The sequence below is a fragment of the Orcinus orca genome, chromosome 5 (genome assembly GCF_937001465.1).
Source record: "Orcinus orca chromosome 5, mOrcOrc1.1, whole genome shotgun sequence".
Taxonomy (NCBI): Eukaryota; Metazoa; Chordata; class Mammalia; order Artiodactyla; family Delphinidae; genus Orcinus; species Orcinus orca.
In genome coordinates, this window is record NC_064563.1 from 23,296,636 (window position 1) to 23,320,673 (window position 24,038).

At 37.7% G+C, this 24,038-nt stretch overlaps 1 protein-coding gene across 4 annotated transcripts in view; it reads left to right on the forward strand.

Annotated features, from left to right (window-relative positions):
* The first annotated feature begins 9,278 nt into the window (after nt 1-9,278).
* PLSCR1 (phospholipid scramblase 1) overlaps nt 9,279-24,038 on the forward strand; it is a 30,969-nt gene continuing 16,209 nt past the window's right edge. Inside the window, exons 1-4 of one of the 4 annotated variants that reach the window (XM_033402766.2) lie at nt 9,279-9,801; nt 15,943-15,968; nt 18,464-18,544; nt 23,186-23,388. In XM_033402766.2, the coding sequence (XP_033258657.1) occupies nt 15,956-15,968; nt 18,464-18,544; nt 23,186-23,388 (297 nt within the window). In that variant the 5' untranslated portion in view covers nt 9,279-9,801; nt 15,943-15,955. Of the gene's footprint in view, nt 9,802-15,942; nt 15,969-18,463; nt 18,545-23,185; nt 23,389-24,038 lie in introns of those variants that run through there. The other 3 variants (XM_012536160.3, XM_004278203.4, XM_033402767.1) reach the window with 3 other exon arrangements.

Here is a 24,038-nt window from a genome sequence, read left to right on the forward strand (position 1 = left end):
AACTTCTCTAAAGAATGCATTCTGAATTTTCACAAACTCTAATCCAAAACAGGTCTCTTCATGACACACCATACTGAGACCTATTCATATCATTTGTAGCTAGAGCAGACCTGTATTTTTTAATTTTCTATGATCCCAAGGATAATACCAAATAAACAAGCATCTTTCTTCCAAATCTCAAAGCTTAAAGTATTTTTTTACAGGCACAACAGATGATAACGTCTAATTTGATTGATCTCTGAGAATCTGGCCTCTCAGTGAGGGAGTTAGCCTTGCAGAACTTCTGAGAGAGTGCTGAGGTGGGGATCAAGACCGGTCCACATGATACATCAGCGGCAGCTACTAGATTTGGACTCCCTTATGATACCCAACCACGGCAGAGGAATAAGTGGTGCTTCCTCAGCCAAGATGAGTGAGACAAGGAATAGGGCTGACTGCCAAGGCTATGACACATCTCACTGCCACCGGCATTAGATTTTATTCAGGAATGACAATCAAACGTGTAACTGGGATGGCACGAGACCAACGTAATAGAATAGTAGCTGGGATAGATTGTAAGGATTTCTCCCCCAGTTTTCCATTCCCTGGTTAGTTGATCAAACACTTATCTAGGTACTGCTGTGAAAGTTATTAAGTTTGCTAATCAGCTGACCTTAAGATAGGGATAGTCTCTTGGATTACCCAGGTGGGCCCAATGCCATCACACGAGCATAAAAAGCAAAACAGGAAGATAGAAGACGCAGTATGAAAGATGCAGCAGAGATGGAGGTCAGACAGATTTCAAGCATGAGGAAGGTTCAACACACAATTGCTAGTTCTGTGATGTATGGACCCTTGTGGAGCTAAGGGTAGGCCCTAAGCTGACAGCCAACAAGGAAATGAGGACCACGCTCTATAACCACAATGAAAGGGATTCTGCCAACAACCCGAATGAGTTTGGAAGTGGGTTCGTTCCAGAGCTTCCAGTTAAGAGCCCTTGATTCAGCCTTTGAGACCCAGATCAGAGAACCTGGTGAAGCCAACACAGACTTCTGACCTACAGAACTGTGAAATGACAAAATTGTGTTATTTTAAGCTATTAAATTTGTGGTAATTTGTTACAGCAGCAATAAAAATCTAATATAAATGCCCAACCTATCAGTAGAGCTTGCACACAGGCTACACACAGTAACTGCTAACTACCACCCCTGGCTATGCCATGTAATGTTTTACCTGAAACTAGTGTTGCTGCCTATCTAACTACTGAAGTACAAAATGTTTGTTGCTGCATATTTTCTCCTACATTCTATTTACAGTCAAATAATGCATAAATTAAATACCTGAATATTCATTATCCACGTACACTAGTCCCATTTGTACAGGTATTTAGTGGCAAGGGCAATAGTACTGATACCTGTAATAGTAATGATTTCATACCTAGGATTACCTGTAATAGTAATGATTTCATACCTAGGATTCTAATCCACTTAAAACATTCTAGAGGCTCACAGGTTTCATGTAGGAGACTGCTCACAGCATTTTATATAACAATAAAGAATAAATAAAATACATCATGGCACAATTATTACATGAAATATTATGTAACCCTTGAATAGATTTTTGAAGGAAATGATCTCCAGTTGCTAAATGAAAGCAGGATACTAAATTGTATCAACTATCTGAGTCTAATTTTATTAAAATTACAAATACACTTGCACACACAATGAAGACAGGAAAGAAATACATTGTTATGGTGGTCATTAATGTGTGGTAGGTTATTAGTAATTTTTACATATTTTATCAAATTTTTATATATTATTACTTTGCAATTTGATTTTTTTAAAAAAACACTGAATATTAATCTGTAGAATTAGTTTGCTACTTATACATATGGCACTAATTCTATATACTACTTTGCCAAATTGACCTTTTAGCACATTGGTTCCCTCATCTTCAAAAATAAATTGACCCAAAGAACCTAACATCTCTTTGAACACAAAAATTCTAAGAATATCTAAATATAGAAGTGTCACGAAAACCCTAGGTTTATAATGTATAGCCCTAGAATCATCACTTGGTCTTCGGCACTTTGCTATTTTTCTCCTTCATGTCATCGTTGCCATAGGTCCTTTATGAGCCCTTTTTGAACTCTGAACATGAATCATCTCTTAAACCACAATAAATGATCTTCTTATCATCCTGTCACTACATGAGTTTTGAAGACAATTAAGAAAGTACAAACAAGAGCACAAACTATTGGGAAGTTGCTATCTTAATTTTTCTTTATATTTTTTAAGTAATATTCTTACATAAATGACAACTACATAGAAGTATTTGTGATTTTCCTTTTCCAAATATTTATGCTCTTATCATTGCCTTATATTAACATTATGCATACCAAAATAAGGTTTGCATATGTTTGTTTGTAAGAGTTTTTAATTGAATTCATTATTTTAAAAATTATCAAATCTATTTTCTATCATTAAAATTATATTTCAGCCATCTAGTTTAAAACTTAATAAACTCTATGCATATCTGTTTTCATTTTTTTTAAATCCTGTCTTTCATATATTTCATTCTATATGTAGGAGTATAAATAAAATTTCAGGTGGAAGCAAATTTGGTACAATTCTTTTGGAAAGCATTTTAGCATGATACACAAAGAGAATTAAAATGATTAAGCAATCTGACCTCAAAATCCACCTGGAAATTTATCCTTATGAAATGATTCAAAAGAAATAAAAGATCAATGATGGATATTCCATTTAAAAAACTTTCATTCAGTTATGAGCTTAAAAAATCTATTAGCATTCATCCTGAATTGTTTGAATTTCTCATCTACACAACCCAGATTAAACCTAATTTCTTAATGTACTAATTTGCATTAACCCTCTAAGCCTAAAGAATGCATTAGAAATTTGGTACTCAGTGAAGGAATGGTTTGGAATCTATTTACCAGACTAATAAGTGCAAATAACATTCCTTGAAATATCACTATATTTAAGTTATTACAAATGGCTATGAAACTTGTTTCTTCACTATTATCTCTTCACAAATGAATATAAAACCATATAAATAAATGCAATTCCTGTTCTGGTATGAATTTAAATGATATTACTTTGCAAACGAATTCAGTTCACCATCTGAGTTTGCAAATATGTGCTGTCAATACCAAGCAGTTTCTTTCTTGTACCACAGAACAAAACAAACAAAAACAAACAAAATAAAACAAACCAAACATAACAACATCATTATTGGAAAGATCAAGACTAAAGTTTTCTTTTTTAAAAAATGTAGATAAAATGTTGAATTACTAAACTGGTGAAAGAAGAGCTAATATTTAACAGAACCATGATTAGTTGTTGCCGTATGTTGTGGTTTGTTTTCAATGTTGATTCCACTGGTAATGTGATTGTAGGTGATACAAACAAGCAAAGACGTGATCAGAGGAGAAAGCAAGAAAAGGGCAAACATGATAAAGTGTAATTAAGTAACTGAAATTTTTATCTGTTGACCTTATATAATATACTATCTATACTGAACTCAGATTGACATATGACATTCTTAATATAATGACTTATTGAGGAGATGAAAGCATTATTGACCTGCTATGGGGTTTTGTTTGTAATGAGTTACTTTGTTTTGTTTAAATTTGGCATTCATAAAGGAGTATGACACTCAAACTCACCCTCTGACTCAGTAACCAGATATTTGTACTTCATAAGCAGGAACGCTTATAATCTGAATATGAATTCCTCAGTTAACAGGGTTTCAAATTGTTCTTAGAGTTTTATTAAAGTGTCTCTTCTCTTGTTTTTGCTTGTGATACATCCAAGAAAGTTAATGTTTTCAGTTAACAAAGGGTTAGTCCAATGAACTTGATCCCCTTTAGGGTTTTTCATTACATCTTCATGGTTAGTAATCTTACAATTACTTATAATTACTTTTAAGTAAGCTTAATTAGCAGTCATTTTATTTACTTTAAAAAAAAATCCTAAAGTCGTCTATATTTCATTGCCTTCCTTTTTATTCCGTAAACCATTGAAATATGGTTTCCATTCCCACAATTCCAATAAAATTGTCCTTGCTAAGACTGGTAATGGCCTTTATACTTGTTAGACCATCTGGAAACTGTTAAATCTTTAACTGACAAGCCAGGACAAATGTATATTAAAATATCTCTTGTGCTCAGATTTCTTGGATTTTTTTTTAACCTAATAATTATCTCTTTAGATGGTTATTTGATATTGGCTAAATAAGTAGAAAATTTAGGCCCCAGATCTGACTATTTTGTTTTGCTGGTTTGGATTTGGGGTAAGTGAAAATTGTTTGACTTGTGCAAAGTGAAGAATCAAAACAGATAAGCTCATCAGATGGTGATTGATAAAGCTATAGCTACAACTTCAAACCTCAGGAAAAGATTCAGCCCTGCACCTCCTTGCAGGACAACCTGGTGCAGCAGCCTGGCCACTCCCACCCTGTTCACTGAAACACAGCTCTCTATCTCTGTCTCTGTCTAAAAAAAATGGGAATTAGTACATTACAGGGACCTGAAACTGTAGAGCGAAATCTTACTTTCTTTCCACTCTGCTCGTATCTACCTACTAGGGTTCCGATTGTGGGTAAGATCGTGGGATATATTTTCTGTTTAGTGACTTCCCTTCCCTTCTAGAACTGGGGAAGTGGAGGGCGCAATAAATTAGGCATTGCGTTTAACCAGAAGGTCTCTTTTCCTTTTCATCAGGTGCAAAAACAGGACATGATCTTATGACCTAAGTGCAAGACTCAGCCACCGCAACGACAGCTTCTCTTATTTCTTGCAGTTGTGACACCGTTAAAAGTTTCCCATTAAAATTTAAATTTAAAATTTTTTAAATTTAATAATGACACCATTAGATTTTCCTCATTAAAAGTCTCTTCCTCTGGGCTTCCCTGGTGGCGCAGTGGTTGAGTCTGCCTGCCGATGCAGGGGACACGGGTTCGTGCCCCGGTCCGGGAAGATCCCACATGCCGCGGCACGGCTGGGCTCGTGAGCCATGGCCACTGCGCCTGCGCGTCCGGAGCCTGTGCTCCGCAACGGGAGAGACCACAACAGTGAGAGGCCCGCGTACCGCCAAAAAAAAAAAAAAAAGCCTCTTCCTCCTTAGTTTCAGGAACATTACACTTCTGCTTTACATGGCGCTCTTTGTCCTTCCTCCCTTTCAGTTTCTTTAAGGGAAGGATACAGTACCCACACTCATTAAATACCAGTGTCTCTCATTTCCATCCTTGACCCATTCCTCACGCTGCAAATTCAGTGGTGTGGGTTTTTCTATAACATCAATTACTGTGCATATTTCAAGTTCTCTCAACAGGTAGGGAGGAATATCTTAACTATCTACCTTAACTACCTACCCATTGTCTCTACTTTGATGTCCCACAGCCATCTCACACTCAACAACTCTAGCTAAACTCTACTCCTATTCTAATTCTCTGATGTCTATACGTATGCACTAGCATCTATCCAATTGTTCAAAATGGAGACATTCCCCATTCCCCCAAAGGGAACGGGAAATAATCCCCTTCCCTTTCTCTCCTCAAAATCTGTAGTCACCAAGCAGCACCTGTCCTTTCATTTTTTTCCCCATCCTTGGAATTCATCTCCTCCTTTCTCACTTCACTAAACACCATCTCACTATTTTTTTCAGGATAGTATCTTTGTCACTAAGATGATCTCCTTTCTTCTCCTACTCTACAAATCATTCTTCTCCCTGTCACAATTCAGTCTTTCTAAAACAAGAGCCTAATAGTGTCTTTTTCATACTTAAAATTATATCATACTTCAATCCAGTCTCCAAGATCAAACCCAATCTCTTCCGCACAGTGTAGGACCTTTTACATATGCTTCCTGCCCAACCTTTCCAGAATTAATTAGTTTGGCTGATGATAGCTCCTATAACAAATTTTAATGGCTTTTATTAATACAACTTTCTTTTTCTTTCCCATAACTATCAAGGTGAGCGTTTCTAGTCTCTGGGCAGCTTTCGTTCACACAGTGTTTCAGGGCCACGAAAGCCTCTGTTTTGTAGTTCTGTCATCCCTTAGGGTCTCAGCATCTTCTGCAACAAGCCAATGGGAAGGAAACAGTATGGTGAAGGCTCACCTAGAGCTTAAGATTCTTAGTTTGGAAGTAATACCTTGGTTTCTTCTCACACTCTGTTGGCTGAAATTCAGTCATATGGCCAAATAGTAGCTGGCCACTTGTCAGCAGCAGTTCTATACCAAGGAAGAAGGAACACAAATTTTGGCGAACAGTTCATTTTCTCTGCGTCAACATCAAAAGTCTCCTTCCGTTCCCTATCTTGCTCCCTGTTGCATGGCAGCCATACTTAACCCTCGTACTCCTGAAATACACTATGGCATCCCTTGGCATATGTTGCTGCCTTCTGCTCATGGCTATCTTCTATTCATCTTTAAAAATGCAGCTGAGAAATCTTTTTGTGTAGAAAGCCATTACAGAACTCTTATTTCTGGATTAATATCCTCCCTATGTGTTCCATATTTTTTTGTTGCAATAGGTGCTTGGAAAATCTTGATAGACTCAGTTATGTACATTTTAAGTTCAAAAATGTTCATCTCTCTTCTCAGTGGGACCTAAAAAATATGAGTGTTGAAAATGAAACCTGACTCATTTGGAGCGATTCTTATTACAAATTTATGAAAATATTTTTGGTAAAGTAAAAGGATTTATGATTTTATAAATAGCTGTTATCATACAACTGGTAATATACAATTTGTTAAACAGGAGCTTTTTGTGTGTTTTTAATCTTAAGTGAAAAACCTGTAGAAGATGGTATAAAAATCTTTTGCTTAATAACACTCACTTCCTTATTTTTCTGAAGAGACACCAGACATCATCTCTCAGCTTCCTTTGCAGTTAGGTGTGGCCATACATTTGAGTTCTGACCAAGGAAATGTGGACAGAAATGATGTGTCTCAATTTCAGATCTGGCCCATAAAAACCTCTCCTATGCAACCAACTTCTTTCCCCTGCAGACTTAGTGTCAAAGCCCAGAAAAATCTCGAAAGCCATATGTTAAAGATGTCAGTGTTTCCATGAGCCTGGGTCCTTGCGTGATGCTGTAAAGCAGAGCCCCCAGCCTACCAAAAGGGAACACTTCCATTTGGCTGTTATGTCGTGAAAAAAAAAAACAAACAACTTTTATTATGTTATGTCATTGAAGTTTTGAGGTTGATAATGCCACCAGCATTATCCCAAATTATACAGCCCAGTGTTGATGACTAAAGAATTCATGTTTGGTGATCTCCTGGAAAATTAAAAATCTTTGCTAACATTAATATTTCAAAATAGATAAATTTGCCTGACCAATGGTGAGCCTGAGGCACTCAGATGTCAGGACCTTCTGCTGCTTCCCTATTGTACCAATTTCACCGTGGGGCTGCGGGACTCTCTTGGAGCTATCGGCTACAGCAATTGGCCTAAACAAGAAAACAAAGAGCAAAAAAGAGGATTTTGGAAAGAATATATTAAGATTCTCGGTGGTACAATGCTAAGATTATTTTAAAAATAACTTTAAACAGCTTAAACAAAAAGAAAGAATCATGAAGAGCTATAACCATGGTGTAAAATTATAAAGACATAAACCCCACCATGCAGAAAAGGACAGCAGTACAGAATCCTGTTTATTTTTAGTATGCAATCAGATGAAAAACAAAAATAAATACTCTTGGTGAGTCCATAACCACAGCCAGCTTACACATAACAAGTCATCTGGAACTATGTAAGTCAGGGTCAGTGCTGTGGCTCAAAGGGGTCATTATGCTCTTGAGATCGTTCCACAATTCCTATATGTATGTGTGTGTGCATGTGTGTGTATGTAAGTGTATATACATGTATGTGTGTAGGTATGTACATTTGTATGTGTGTATATACAGAAATATATATATACACATACATATATAAAATTAGGCAGGAATGCTTTTCTCAAAGTCCTCAAGAAGATTTTTCCTCAGCCAAATCTGAGAAATATGCCCACGTGTGCACCAATCACAGGCAAAGGAGACAGGCCGGTGTCAATACAATTGTCTACCAATGAAAATTCATACTTCGGGTTAGGACACTTGTTCCATGAACACATTGCTCCCCAATACGTAACCAAAATAGGATTCCCTTACCAAGTGGTTCTCAAAGTGAAGTCCATGGACCAACATTATCAGCACCACACATGAACTTATCAGAAAAGCACATTCTCAGGCTCCATCCCAAACCTACTGATTCAGAAAAACTGAAGATAGGGCTTCACAAATTGAGTTTTAACAAGAATTTCTGGTGCTTCTGATGCACATTAAAATTTGAGACCCACTACTCTACCATATAAAAGCAGATACTGAGTTTGGGGTAGGCAACTAATTGTTTATGCAATGCCTAGACATTTTCTAATTAAAGATATTTTCTAATTAAAAGTACTTTTCTTTAGAGATCATAACAAAATGAAAGCAAATACAGTTAAAACAAAACGAACAAAAAACCAAACATATAAAAAGCACAAGAAGAACAAGAAAATGTTAATGTACAGAGGGGAATAAAATCTTAACATGTTTGAGAAAATGGAAAGAGGCAGATGTAACTATTTTATAACAGGAAGTTACAACGTGTGTATAGACAGATGTAAGAATAAAGAGATCCAACTTACTACCACAGAATCCCAGAGAGACTGAGGACTTAGTGACTTCAAGTAAAAGGGAGAATAAAGTTGAAAATTAAAGATCAAAATGAGAAATGCTTGAAAGTCTATATTCACAGGTCTATTCACCAACCCTCATTCACTCTCGCCACGGAGAGAATGTGGCAATGGTATATACCACCCTAAGCAAGGTGTAAGAGCTTTTTTCTGTTTAAAAGATAACAGAAACTTCTAGAGATTCAAAAACAATATTCATGGAGGAGGAGAGGTTGAAAAAAAAACATTGAAAATGGAAGGTACTGGATCTCTACCGTTTTCCTATTCCTTCTGCAGTAGATATCAGCAGTCAGAAAGCTAAACGGCAAGGTACATATCACTTCTTTTCTCCATATCCAGCTTTGTTTGGAAGATCATGTGTTACTTTGGTAAATAAAAATTTTACTAGAAAAACAACAACAATGAATCCTTCAGGTCAACAAATATTTTCTTACTGCGCCAGTTTGCCAGTAGGGGCGCTGGAAATAGTGAACATTCTAAACACATCTGGTTGATTGGACTCTCCAAAGGAGTTAACATCATTTAGTGGAAAGAGAGAGACAGAGAGAGAGCGAGAGAGAAACAGAAAAGACACCATAAAGAAAAAACAAGTTTGACTCGCCCTCATTTGTACTCTGTACCGCTTCCTGCTCCCTGGCGAGGCCACCCCGGGGGCGGCCACTCCCCTGTTAATGACCAAGTTCCAGCTGGTTTCGACCTCCCAGTTCCTCGCGGCCCTGAACCTCAGAACCAACGTTTTTGGAGCCTCCCAGGGGTCAGAAAGGGAGCTGACAATCTCTCCACGCTGCACTGGGGCGGCGGTCCCGCCTCGGGGTCTCAAGCCTCCCGCAGCTACGCGGAAGCGCCAGTCCGGGGACGAGGGCGGGAAGCCCGTTTGGAACTCACGATCTAGGTAAACGAAACCAGAAGCCACGGGTTTCGTCACCACGGTCTCTCGGAGGTCTCTTTCCTGGTAACTTCAGGGAAGGTTGTGTAAGGAGCACTCTTGACTGCCAAGGGTCGGAAGCCGAGCATCGGCTCCGCGCCCGGGTTCCCCGAGCTCGTCTCACCGCAGGCAGCGCCGGAGCTGCGGCGGCCACAGGTTGGTGGGCGGCGTGCCCGGTCTCCTCCCGCGGGTGCCGGGCGCGGGGCTGGCGCGGGTTCCCAGGCCGGGCGCGGGGCACTGGGGGCTGCTTGGGAGCGAGGGGCGCGAGGGCCGGCGGGTTGCGTTTGCGCTGAGGTTGGGGGCGGGGGGCTCGGGCCCCAGCGGCCTTGGGAAGCGACCGCAGAAGCCGACCAGGAACTCAGCAGGGAGCCCGGCTGACGTCCTATCCCGGCCCGTCCCAGGACCTTTCCAAGGCCAAGGTGTTTTCTGCCTGAAACTGCCTCGTAGGTTCGAATGCTCTTAGTCCATCTCTTAATAGCGCGGAAGTGCGCTGGATCATGGCCAGAACCTGGGCTCAGCGGTATCTGCGAGCATTTAGGGGTATTCAGAGGGACGATTAATAGATCCTGCTAGCTGTCGTTGAACAGTCAGTATTAATGAGGAGTGTGGCTGCAGCCAAAACTATACTAGGCACCCTGGGACACCAGACGAATTGGGAAGACAGGCGGTTTATCACATAGAGGCTAAAGCCAGTAGCTCAGGAGCCCACCTGCCTGAATTGAACCTGCCTCTACTACTTAATATCTGTGGACTCCCAGGCAGTTTCTTCCTACATGTTCCTTCCTTGGCTCATCTCTGAAACTGGGTAACGATCAAAAGTTACAAGAGTTAGAGTGTGACGTATAACTTTGGCACTGCAGAGTGTACTCAGTAAACATTAGATTTATTACTTTAAATATTTGAGCAAGTCCCTGATCCTCCAAGCTCACTGTCTGGTTCCCATGTGGTTTTATTTAGACAGCTATTCCAGCAAATCCTGGAATGGCCACTTCCCAGTTCCGGGAACAGGCAGTCAGTGTTTCTCCTAGTTGAGCAGTTTGAGATGCATGGTTAGTGCAAGTGTCACTTGCTTAGTGTGAATTATCAGGAGATTCAGGGTCCCCTTGTTCTTCCTGGAGCTTTCTTAACAATGGAACTTTCTCTTAATACCACCCTGGCGAGTATGACAATTGTAGGGCTTTGAACACGGAACAAACACAAGGAAATGAAAAATAAATGAAAAGGGAAGTGAGTGAGTTTCTGCAGTTGGATAGAAGTGTCACATGAAACAGCTGAGTCACAGATTAGCCAGCCTTCACATCTGTAAGGTAACTGTCCTTTCTGACTGAAGGGAGTGAAATAATACTGTACACAACTATTGAATCAGCAAGCACCAATTAAGCGTCTTGTCCTGACAGGCCATGCTCTGGCCTTTGAGAGCTTAGACAGGAAACCTGTAAGAAGTGTTCCCTGTTCACCTCTCCATCCTCTGGTCCAGTGATCTCTCTCCTTCTATGCTCTGTGACCCACAGATCTTTATTCCCTTGAATGAGCCAAGCTCCCTCCCTCCAGCCTCAGGACTGCTACCTATGCAGTTCCCCCTGCCTCTAATGCCTCACCCCATCCAAATACACACCTCCATAGCCTAGTCGATTTTAAACTGCCTTTGGCTCTCAGATGTGACTTTCTGATAACCCCACTACACTACCTAAATTAGTGCCTCCATAACTCTTTTTATAGAACGATTATTTTTATTCATAGCGCTAGTATTTGTAATAATATATTGTTAATTGTCTGCCATTTTGTTCTAGTGATTGTTATAGTGCCTTACATGCTCTGTGCCTTCAAGCAATATTCCTTGGAAAGAGGCACAAACTTTATAGTGACTGACTATTTACAGACATATTTATTTGTGTATATGTGCATTTATATATGTGTACATGAGTGTGTATACTCTACTGCATTTTCTTTAATAGTGCTAAATTTTAAAAAACCAAAGCATTGTAGTTAAGCAGTGCTAACTATTGTGCTTTACATTTTTCAAATTTTTCAAATACTAAGTACTTACAAAAAACTCTTGCCTGGCCTAGTAAAAAAAACAAATAGGCAGCAGTAAATCTGAAATTCCTGCTCTCTGCCTTACATAAGAAAAACACCATAAAGATAGTCTCTTAACAAATTTCACTGAAAATTGGCAATTTGGGATAATGTCTTTTTTTTTTTTTTTTTCCAGTGAATCAAGAACATGACTGCAAAGGAAATGAATCGTGAATCATTCATATGAGCTAGTTACTGAGCTGTATGACATTAAGTAACCATTAACCTCTCTGGCCTTAGTTTCCTCATTTTTAAGGAGGAAAGGAAACAACACAAATTTGTGAGGGAGCTCTCAGTTGTCAGGAAAGGCTCTTCAGGAGTAATAAAGCAACCAAACTAGGATAGCTGACATAAAGATTAGTTTATGTGTCTTTGGTCTCTTTGGTTTAGTTGCTAGTTTTGTACAACACTCGACCACCTCTCTCTCTGTTGGTCCCAACTGATGAAATGTCTACGTTGTTCTTCAAGGTTTACTATGAAATGCTATCCCAATGTGGTTCTGAGCATATTTGTTTTGATTTCTTGAATCTAAAATACAGAAGTGGTATTTTATAGGCAGAGTCTCTCTTATCAGGTTCCTTGCACTGATGATGGCCTCAGCCACCCCACTTCGGTCCCCTGTCTTGGACATACGTGTACTGGTATATTCAAATCCTCACCAACATCTTGGCCACCTGTTTGTGTGAACCCATTTGTTTTTGCTCTGCTTGTGTTTTACCAAAACCACAGTTCAACAGATGAAGTGCTTTTGACCTTAGGTGTTAACCTTTCTAAATGCATAAAATTTACCTACAAACATAAGCTGAACAACATGGAAATTGCTTGATTTGTGACTTACCTCAGCAAGGGTTGGGTTCTCCGCTAGCTCTGTCTAATTCCTCCTCTCCCCCTAGTCTAGTATCTCATTTTCATTTATTCATAGGAAGTTAGGGATATAGAATTCTGGGATTGTGTTTAGAGCAGTAAAGTTTTGTTAAAATAATTAAGGACACATCTCTCCATTTTGGGACTCTGAGAAAAATGTCAACTGGCTTGGTTTTTGGCAGTTAAGTAAAATTGGATAAGTAACCCAAATCTAGTTTATGCCTAGTTCATAGGCTTAGTAGTTTCAGGATCTTTCAGAATTAGGGATGTTTCCCCTTTGGGTTGCAGGTTATACTTTAATATTTTTGACGAAATAAGATAGAACTTTCAGGACCCCAAGAGATGGGTCAAAGGGTTTCCTGTAATATGAATTGTGGAGCCACAACTGGATATCACGTGCACTATTTCCCCTTCTCCTGGGTGGTAGAGGTTTATGATTATCTAGTATCCCATAGCACCAATAGAATATGTCTTAATGGTGTCTGATAGAATAAATTTAACAGATACATGCTTATATGTATAGTATATGATGCCTTAATTTCCTCAGAAGCTCTCATTTAACAAGTTAGGATAAGTGTGTAGTAATCAGATTATAATTTGGAATTCTGTATTTGTCCTGAAGTAATTATGATTCCAGTGGTACAATGTATAATATGACTTCATTAGAGTTCTTTTTCTTTTAGTACAGGATAAATATGATTTTGTTGCAAGTCTTGCTGTGATTTGTTTCTTACTAGGAGTAGTGGAAGACATTATTTAAAAGTTATAATATTAAATTAATTAACTAATAAATTAATTCATCCAGGACACACAGCCCGATCATTCCCAAAACTGAGTGATGTTATGTCTTGTAATAGAACCATTAAGTTTGAGAAAACCAGAACATCCTTAAAACAGCAAAGGAGAGCAGACAGGGATGAACATGGGGGATGTCTTTAGTCCACAAGTACGTTATTCTGCCTGTGGCACACATACAGGTTCAACTGTCACTTCACATTTTGCACCAGAGCTTATGATGTAACATTTTTCATGCTTGAGATATTAGGAACTTGTGAAAATTCTAAAAACTACAGGAAAATGAGGACCCAGATTATACTGCAGTAGTTTTGCCAACAGGTACTCATCCTCACAAAACTACAGTTTAAGACTCAAGATATTGTGACCAAGTAGGAAGGAAAGAGTAAATATGAACAAGTGAGCTCTGTTTGAGTCTGTTTCACTTCCTTTTCTTTGATTTCTGTGCAAGGAGAGAATTATCTCTGGGTTCATGAAAAGTAAATACTCATATTCATAGTTGGTACTCATTCTGGAAGGACCTGGGTACTTATTGCTCCATTGCTTAAGAGCCTCCACCTGTTCCTAATGTGATGCATAGCACTCGTGTATGAATTCCCTCTCTTTCTAGCACATTCTTTATTTCTGACTGGCACTGAATTTCCCAGGCTCAAACAACTAAATGCTAAGAAGAAATATATTTTAAATTAAAACTAATTTTTTTTCCTCTCAGATGTATAGACTTGCCCTCCAGAAACTATGGAATTTTTTTGCCAATTCAGTGATTTGTTCACAAAAATAAATTGTTTAATTCTAAAAATTAGACCTCAGGTATTATTTAGGATTTTTCCTTGAACTGAGCGCCCTTCTGACATTTTAGGCAAGGCAGGAATGACTGAAACAGTAGTCCCTTAAAATTGCTAAGTTGATTGAAGGGCCATATAACATTTTTAAAAAAAACTAATCATATTATGAAGTGGTCCTATGAGAAACAGTAGTTAAGTAAAATCTTGAGCTGTTTAGTCCAGTTTGTTAACTAAGGGATACTACGCATTTCTACTCCAGAAATGGAGTAGTTTTTAAATGTTTTATGTATGTTAGGGTATTGCAGATAATGGGTATGAATTTTAATATACAGTCTTTGATCACAGAACTGCATGTTGACAAAAGTAATCATGGTCTATTGTATATAAGAATTTAGTCTCCTTTCTTAGTTGTCCTTCATATGATAGAACATAAAACACAATAATGGCCTTTGAAAACTTTTGGTATGCTTTTGTTACATGTGTTTATTAGCTTATTGTTCACCTTCTTGAATAACTGCAGAAAAACATAAATCTTAATCTTTTTGTTCTTTTGTCCTGAGGAGGTCCATAGCACATTAACTGGTTTCTGACCAGTTAATGCTAACAGGGTAGTATTGTTCTAAGAAAATCCAGGAAGTCAAATCTGTAACAAAAAACATATTTTTAAATTTATTCCAGGGCCAAGAAGACCCATTACTGAACTCCTTGAGTATATATAATTAAGAGGTGACTGTAATTGGAATATTCTTAAAAGTTTTACTATATTATTAAATTTTATGCTTATAACAGGCAATGATAAATCGATAACTTAGAAAAGGAGAAGAGGGATATGGTTTCTTCTTGGGAACATTGGATTTTAGTTAAGGATATGGAAGGATCAGTTGACTTTTATTTACCATTTAGGATAACACAGTGGAAGGAGCTAGTAAAGGGGCAGCAAAAACTGGAGAAGGCCTGGGAAGGGTAGAGCCAATTCATATTAGTGTGTGGGTCCCAAATAAAACAACTGAGTAGCAAGTTTTTGCCTAATGTGTTAATTGTAATTAACAGGCAGATAGGGGTTGGGATTTAAAGTGGAGAGATAGGAAAAGTAGTGACTGGATAATTGTGGGAAAGACTAGGATGGGATCAAGGCAGTAGAAGGCAGAAGTATTGAGTATAATGTTTTTTATCATTATTTTTCTGTAGAAATAAGCAAGACAAAGTTTCAGTTGGATTATCATGGTGTTACAGCTACTATAACCCCTGAGTTTTTAGGCTAAAATCATGTATTGATACACAAACAGGGGGTCAGGCCTTCTCAAATTTGTTGCTGAAGCTGGGCAGAACATGTCCTCAGGACCTGGAATTTCCAAAGATATTTACAGCAGTGTGACCTGATAGCTAACCTTTTTCCTTCTCCTGCTGGACCACGCCTGCAGCCCAGCCCTACAGATGGATGCTGGATTGCATGCTCCCTGTAGATTGTGTATGTTGGAAGGCTCCAGTTTTTAACTGGAGGGCCTTGGGTTCACAGTGTTTCTGTCTTTCTGCCTCATTGAACCCTCTCTTCCCAAGATTTTTAGAAATTGTCCACCATCCTGGACTGACCTACAACTTGTAAAATCCTACTCAGAAACATAGCAGCAGGGAATACAGTCAAGACTGAAGGGTTTAAATGACCAGATTCTGGAAGACTAGATGAATAGAGGAATATCTCATGTGTATATAGTTTCAGAGTATCTTGTTTCAACTGTCATATTTGAATTATATATTTATATCAGGTCTTCTTTTTCAGAACTGTTTAAATCATGGACAAACAAAGTAAGTAATTTAAGTGTTTACTTTCCACCTATAATGTTAAATCTCTTGTTAATGTGTTATTTGTCATAATGTTCTATTCAGTTTCTGAAAGGATATAATTTGCTTTGTGTTGTTTATGTTCCAGAATCCTAAGTCTGGGCCAGTGTTTTGGCTATAGAGAAGATGTACACAAATATCCATGACCACTAATTTTTCCTTTAAAAATAAAAAAGCCTTAGATAAACCTAAGAAGTTTTAGGCTTACTGGGAAATATGTTGTATAATTTATATTACATTTCATCTGAATCAAGTTTCCCTTTTCTTTGTGCATTTTATATACAAAAAGACTGTTCCCATCATATTGTTTAACAAACAATGACTTTAATATGCCAGGACATTGTAATAAAATGCTCAGATACATCCCCAATATATATGTCATAAAATACACATGTGAATAGGTTTAAATAAATACAACTTTATTTTATGGCTTTTTTTTTTCAAGAAAATTCTAAATAAGATGAGTATTAACCAAACATGTAAAAAAAGACTTTGTCTTTTAAAAAATTCAAGTTTCTGAAGAGAAAAAAAATCCTATGGGAAAAATAGGGAAAACAAAATCCTGTTTTCTGAAGGATCTCTATTCCCTATGTTTGTTTAGATAGCTAAAGAGATGTTTATCTCTACCACAATGCCAGCCTTGCTACATATACTAGATACTCTTTAGGACCAGAAACCTTGACTTTCCTTCACGAAGTTTCATGATTTTTCTTAATGCTTGCTATACTAATTTAATTGTATTAACAATACTTACTTTACTTTTTAAACGTAAATTTATATAGTATTAAGCTATTTTCTTTGCTACAAAAATAGGATGCTTCAAATCACTTAAAAAAAATCATTGGGTCATGGTGACAATTACCTTTTAACTCTTCAGCTTCCTATATACAAATGCATGTGTTTGTATGTGTATGTGTGCATAAATTGAAATAGAATGTATGTATGTATATAAATATAGAGAGAAATAACAATAACTTGTTGACAATATGAAAGTCCTGTGATTTTTGTAAGTTATTCTAAGTTGCATTTCACAAATGCAGAAATCCATCCATAATTCATATGGTCTCTGATCTACTTGAGTACTCGCCCATGCATTTATTTTCTCTTTGTATAAATTCCCCTGGAATTCCTGAAACCAGGATCATTGCTCTAGTACCAAAACCCCAGGGATTATGAGCTCCTAATTTCTTGAATATGTCAACTCCTTGATATGTGTGTATATTTACTCTTGTTTAAACAGTGGTACCTGTTAAGAGGTGCCAAAATGTGACATATCATTTAAGGATGGGTCTTTAAGTATTTCAAGACCCATGATACATACAGGAAATGTGTCAGATTGAAAGTTTGGTCAACTTTTTCTTCTGCACCGTTGCCATGTCCCCATTATTCAAAGATAAACTATTTTGAATTTACAGTTAATAAGCCATAGGGAAGAGACGAGAATATGGTGTAAGTGTAGTGTCCACTAGACCATAAATTCCATGAAGGCAGAGCCAGTGTAGCCGGAGAGCCTAACTGAGGGTGACACAGGAGATGCTAGTACTAAATATTTATTTTCTGGCCAGGGTGCTTGCTAAAGGAATGATTAGATAAACACAAATATGAAGAACTAGGAAACTGAACCATTTGTACATACATATTAAAGATTATTCAAACTACATTGATTAGCAAATAACAAAAGTTAATATGTTTATTTATTGTAACTAAGTCAGTTATGATTTTTGTAGTTCAAAATCAGTCAAATACTGGGAATTTCCTATAGTTCAAACTTAATGGGGTAGTTCCAGAGTAAGCATAAAAAGGATATTTAAATACTGAATTGCATGTATTATTTTAAATATTTAAAACATAATTCTTATAGCAACAATTATAGATATCTTTAAAATCACCTATTATCCTTCTATTACCAAACCCACATCCAACTAGTTTCATTTATCTCCTTCTTCACAGTCTATGTAGTTGTTTTTTTTTTTCAACATCTTTATTGGAGTATAATTGCTTTACAATGGTGTGTTAGTTTCTGCTTTATAACAAATTGAATCAGTTATACATATACATATGTCCCCATATCTCTTCCCTCTTACGTCTCCCTCCCTCCCACCCTCCCTATCCCTGAGAAAACCATAATTCAAAAAGAGTCTATGTAGTTTTGAAACAATCTATTTTTCCTAGTAACAACAAAATCAGTGTATGGGAGAGAACACTCATCAGGCATATTTGAAAACTAGAAATTCAGCCCCAGTAATTAGCTGCCTATTTTATCAGAAGGGAATTTGTTTGAAACAAGATTCTACTGCAGACTAACTCTGATAACAGGCATAGCTTTTGTTAAGTGAAGAATTCACTTTGTTTCAATACAACACAGGAGCATATAAATGAAATTATCTAAGAACAATGCATTTTTTTTCTGATATGTATTTTTTTAAGAAGATATATGTTTACCTCTCCTTGAATTGCAGATGTACAAATGAATGATCCTCACCCAGGAACACAGTTGCCAGGCGGGTATCCCCCTGAACATCCTCCGGCAGCTTTCCCAGGTAAAACACAGGCTTAAAGAATAAAAAAACAAAATTTATGAGTTATTGATATTCCCCAAAGGGTGTGTGTGTGTGTGTGTGTGTGTGTGTGTGTGTGTGTGTGTGTGTCTGTCTGTCTGTCTCTGTATTTTAGTAGTGTCTTTTACTAAAAGTTCAATAATGAAATTTGTAGCCTAGTTCTGGATTTTTTTCTTTGACTATACGTTATCATAAATATCATTAAAATATTTTTTATTTATACAGAATAGTAAAAGTGTTGTGTTAATAAAAACAGTAATGAATTGACATTTAGCAAATAAGATATAAGGTTGCACATAAATTAAACCCCAAAATACACATATTAAGTAACAGATTTTATCGATCCTCCATTCGTTCTGAAAATTATGGTCATGCAGTCACATTTAGGAGATTTATCTCTGGGTGCTTTTGAGTCATTTATTATCTAGGGTTAATTATGTTAAGTGATTGTCATGCAAAAGAGATGACTGCTTAAGCCTGGAAGCTTCAAGCAATAGAAACATAGCTACCTGGGATAATTCTCATTTTTATTTTGTAACATACAAAAATGTGCAACCTTTGCTTTTATATACATGCCTTGCCTTTCTAAGAAAAGTAACTGAGTCATATCGCTACATACCAAGTAATATATTATTTCTTTTGAACCACTGCATAGAAGACTTCAGAGATTTTCATTTAGACAAATGCAGTTATCAACATTACCAGAACTTGGGCTTCCCTGGTGGCTCAGTGGTTAAGAATCATCCTGCCAATGCAGGGGATATGGGTTCAGGCCCTGGTCCAGGAAGATCCCACATGCCGCGGAGCAACTAAGCCCGTCACACCGACTGAGCCTGCACTCTAGAGCCCGCGAGCCACAACTGCTGAGCCCGTGTGCCACAACTACTGAAGCTCATGCGCCTAGAGCCCGTGCTTCATAACAAGAGAAGCCACCACAGTGAGAAACCCGCACACCGCAACGGAGAGTAGCCCCCGCTCTCCGCAACTAGAGAAAAGCCCGCGCGCAGCAGCAAAGACCCAACACAGCCAGAAATAAAATAAAATAAAATAAAAAACGTTACCAGAACTTTACCAAATGGCAGAGTTCATGGTACACCTACATTTGCAAGTAGGCCGGCTACCCACATCTTGAGAGACCATCCTGAGGACTTAGGATCAAAAGGAGTCTTGTTTGGCCAGAAGGGTGTATGCATTTTTTATTCTACTCTGAGCAAACAAATCTGTTTAGGAGCTGAATGGCTTGTTTAGTTGTCTAGCCAGAAACCTCAGTGGAGCCTGGATCTCATCCAGATGTTTGCATTTAAACGAATGCGAGGTAGAAAGACTCCCAAGGCTCTAGGATGATAGTTCTCAAAGGTGCCTATACTTAAGTATTACTTGTAAACTGCTGAAAACACTAGTACCAGGGCACTATCCCAGGAAAACTGAAACAGAAGCTCTGGTTGTGGGACCCCAGGATTGGTAATTTTTTAATTTCGCAGGTGATTCTAATGTGCAGCCAGGGCTGAGAACTGCTGCTCTCAATTTTTAAATGGTTGGTGTTTGAAGAATTATTAGCAAGTCTATAGTATGCACCCAAGGCACTTGGAGGATATTTTAATCCACCCATGGCTAAATAATAGTAGGCGATACATAATTAAGTTATAATGAGACTTGAGAGTCTGTGAGAAAAATACCTCAAATTTATTTCTCAAGTCGAAGGCCAGTATAGCACAGGTCTTTTATGACAGTGATGCTAACAATAGTAATAGATTAAAACTGAGAGTTTATTGTGCCTAATGTGAATTAACTCATTTAATTCTCAGACAGTATTATGGGGTAAATACTATTAATTATCACCATTATGCAAGTGGGAAAACTGGCATAGAGAGGCTGGATCAGGCTTCAAGTTCTGGCTTCTGCACTTAATAGTTGTGTTGTGGTTTTAAGCAAGTTGCTGTACCTCCAAGCCTCAGTTCTTATCTATAAAATGGGCATAATATTTTGTAATTCAGGCGTTTTGGAGATTAAATGAGAGTATGTGTAAAGCAACTAGCACAATGCCTTACAATTAATAAATGACAAATATTTACTATTATATTAATAATATATTAAATCAATTGGGCTTTAGGTAAATTAAATTTCAGGTAATTCTATATGCTTAATCCATTGATTTGGGAAATAATTATCCTCTCTAAGAATCTCGTGAAGGTTTAATAATGCTAATAATGTAACCAATTAATTCACATCTCCTCCCCCTCACTGGCTTGCCTGTGGTTTCATCTTTGCACTGTAGTCAGTGATATTTAAAAATAGTTATCTGTTAATATTACAGACAGTACCCAATGGGTACATCATTGGCTTCCTTTTGCTTTCAGGATAAAGACCAAAATGCTTAGTTTGGTCCACCAAACCCAAGGGGCTCCCCTGCCTTCTCCTTATCTGTCTCTTAAGACTGTCTGTCCTGTTCAGGTAGACTGGCCTTTTTGCAGATTTTTAAATGCACTGTGTTTGTTACTATCCCAGGGCTTCTTTCTGAAATATTCATTCCCTGCTGCCCACCTACTCAACTCCTTTGTATTCCTCAGATCTCAGCTGAGGGTGGTCCTCAGGGAGGCTGTCCCAACTCCCTCCCTCTGTCTCTCCCCATCTAAATGCCTTCCTTTGGCACATAAAACCCTGGTCCCTCCCTTCAAAGCGCTTGTCTCTGATTTTAGTTAATCACTTACTGACACTGGTGTTGTAGATCCCTAGAGTAAGGGTGAGTGTAAAATTCTCTCTCCCATTAGGCAATGAGGGCAGGGGTTGCATTTGCATTTCCCATTTTAAATCCCAGTGCTTGGTACTCCTAAAAACTTTGCAAGATATCACACAGATCATGGAACTCAGTCTTCTGTTTAAAATCCCTAAAGCCTGTCAATCACACTTGGAATAAAATCCACACTCCTTATTAAGGGGCTCTCAAGATGAATTGATCCTATTTCTTTACTGACAGCTGTTTCTGTTCTTCCTCTCCCTTATAACGTCCCTCTCTTTCTCAAACATGTCAGATTTATTCCTAAAGTCAGAGATTTTGTATTTGGTATTCCTGCCTCCTGGAATATTTCTTACCATATCTTCACACACACTTTTTCCCTTCTCAACTTTTAGGTGTCAACCATAAATTTTATCTATCTACAGTAATTGGTTGATACCTTGCCCTTTTCCCCATGTATTTTCTTCATCAGGTCAATCTGAAATCTTTTTTTAAAATTTATTTTCTGTCTCCTAGAAGTTGCCTCTAAGCTCCCTGAGAGCAGGTTGCCTTGTTGATAGCTGTATCCTCTGATTCTAGACCCAATCACATTATAGATCATCTGTAAATATTTATTCATTTAACAGGGAATAAGTTATAAAACTATACTTAAAAGACATTGCTATGAGGTTTAGTCTGTCTTCTGAGTCTTACTTTTTATTGGTGTATGTATTTTGTCGTCAGTATTCCACTTAAAAGTATTTACAATTTTCCTGCTCTAAGTGTTAAATTTTGCATAGCCTTAACTGTTAAAATATTGTGGGACACAGTTCTTTGCAACTACATCCTCCATTCCTATGGAACAGCTACTCTGCAGACTATTCATTTAAGTTATAAAGTTATGAAGCTTCATATTTGTAATCACACATTCATGTGGAATAGAGTATATACTCATTTCTTCCTCTACTGTGCGTAATAAGTACTTGAGACAATTTTGCCTACTATAAGGTTTTACCTTCCTTGGTTCTCAAACTGTATTTTCCAGAGAGCTTAGGCTGCTAAACTGTGAAATTTACATTTGTAACCTAATATCATAACTTTTTTTTTTTTTTCACATGGAGGGTTTTAGGAATGGGATACACCATGGGTTAAACCTTCAGGCAAATTGTTAACCCAGAGGAGTATCTGGGCAGTACTGGAAGGAATGACATACCCTTACCACTATACTAGGGTTTCTCAACAAAGATACTACAGTATTTCGGGATGGATAATTCTTTTTCTTTTTTCAAGGCACCATTCTGGTCCTTGTAGGATATTTAACAGCATCCCTGGCTTCTACCCACCAGATGCCAGTATCCCCTTCCCTTCAATTATGACAGCCAGAAGGGTTTCCAGACCTTGCCAAATATGCCATGAGGGGACAAAACCACTATCAGTTCTATACAGATAAGAAATGTCACATGTTGGAATTCTAGAATTATCTTTTTTTACAGGGTGGTTTGGTCCTAGAAATGCTGACTCAAAGCCTTTATTCTGGGCTTTCTACTCAATGCCATCCCTCTTTTCCTGGAAGCCATTCCAGAATTTTTATGTACCTGATTCTAGATCGTTGTTGACTTTCTTTCACTTTATTAGATTTCAAGCATATTTTCACCTGAGTTTTGAATGATAAGGGTAAGGCTGTGGGGCAACTCTAAACACAGCCTAAAACCCTCAGAATAGGAGTGGACCTGAAACCACAGGTATTTCATTGAAAAGTCACTGAGAGAGAAAAACACAAACCTTAAGCTTCATAGAAACAGGATTTCTAAGTAGAAATTGTAGTTTGTAGGTAGCTGGGTGATCCTAAAAGAGTTGAAGTTTGCATTTTTCTCTGCAGTTACAAATAATTTCACATGTTCATATTTCAGGACCTCCAGGATATACTGGCTATCCTGGCACCCAGGCTGGCTATCCAGTCCCGCCAGCTGGCTATTCAGGTGCTGGCCCAGTCGGCTTTCCTGTCCCATACCAACCAGTGACTAGTCAGCCAGGCGCACCTGCAGGGGTACCATGGATGCCAGCACCATCACCTCCATTAAACTGTCCACCCGGATTGGAATATTTGACTCAGGTAATTCAATGCATAAAAGACTCATTAAAAACAAAACTGTGCTTCCAGTTTACTTAATGAGATTAACAACTGGCTAATTCACAAAAGTCTGAAATGGTAAAACAACATGTTTTGCTTACAGATTACTCTAATTCTTCTAGGTCAGGTTTACGTTTAAAGCAAAATGAAAATGTCTTAGGAAATTGTATTTTCTATGATCTTGAATATAATCTGCAATAATAGCTAATAGCAAACCTTTATTAAGCTTCCAGGCTTTGTTCCTAAGTATAATTCATGTACTTACTCATTTAAATTCTTTTTTAAAAATTCTGTGATATACAAGTGCTCTAATTATCACCATTTTACAGAAGAAGAAACTGAGGTCCAGAGAAGTTACATAATTTGCTTAACATCAAAATGCAGAGGAATTGGGAATGGCTTTTTACTTCTGGAACCTTAGTTCTGGATCCTGCCCTTTAATCCCAATACTGAATAATTTCCTAGGAGTTGGAAAGAACCATCAGACTCGATTTAGTGTTGATTTTCCGTAAGTGGTACCAAGAAAGGAGTTATTGATTTGTGTATAATATGACCTACCTTTCATTATACTTAAGAAAATTACATTTTTATGTTCCTTTTGTTCTTTGGAAGACCCAATTTTATTAATGCTA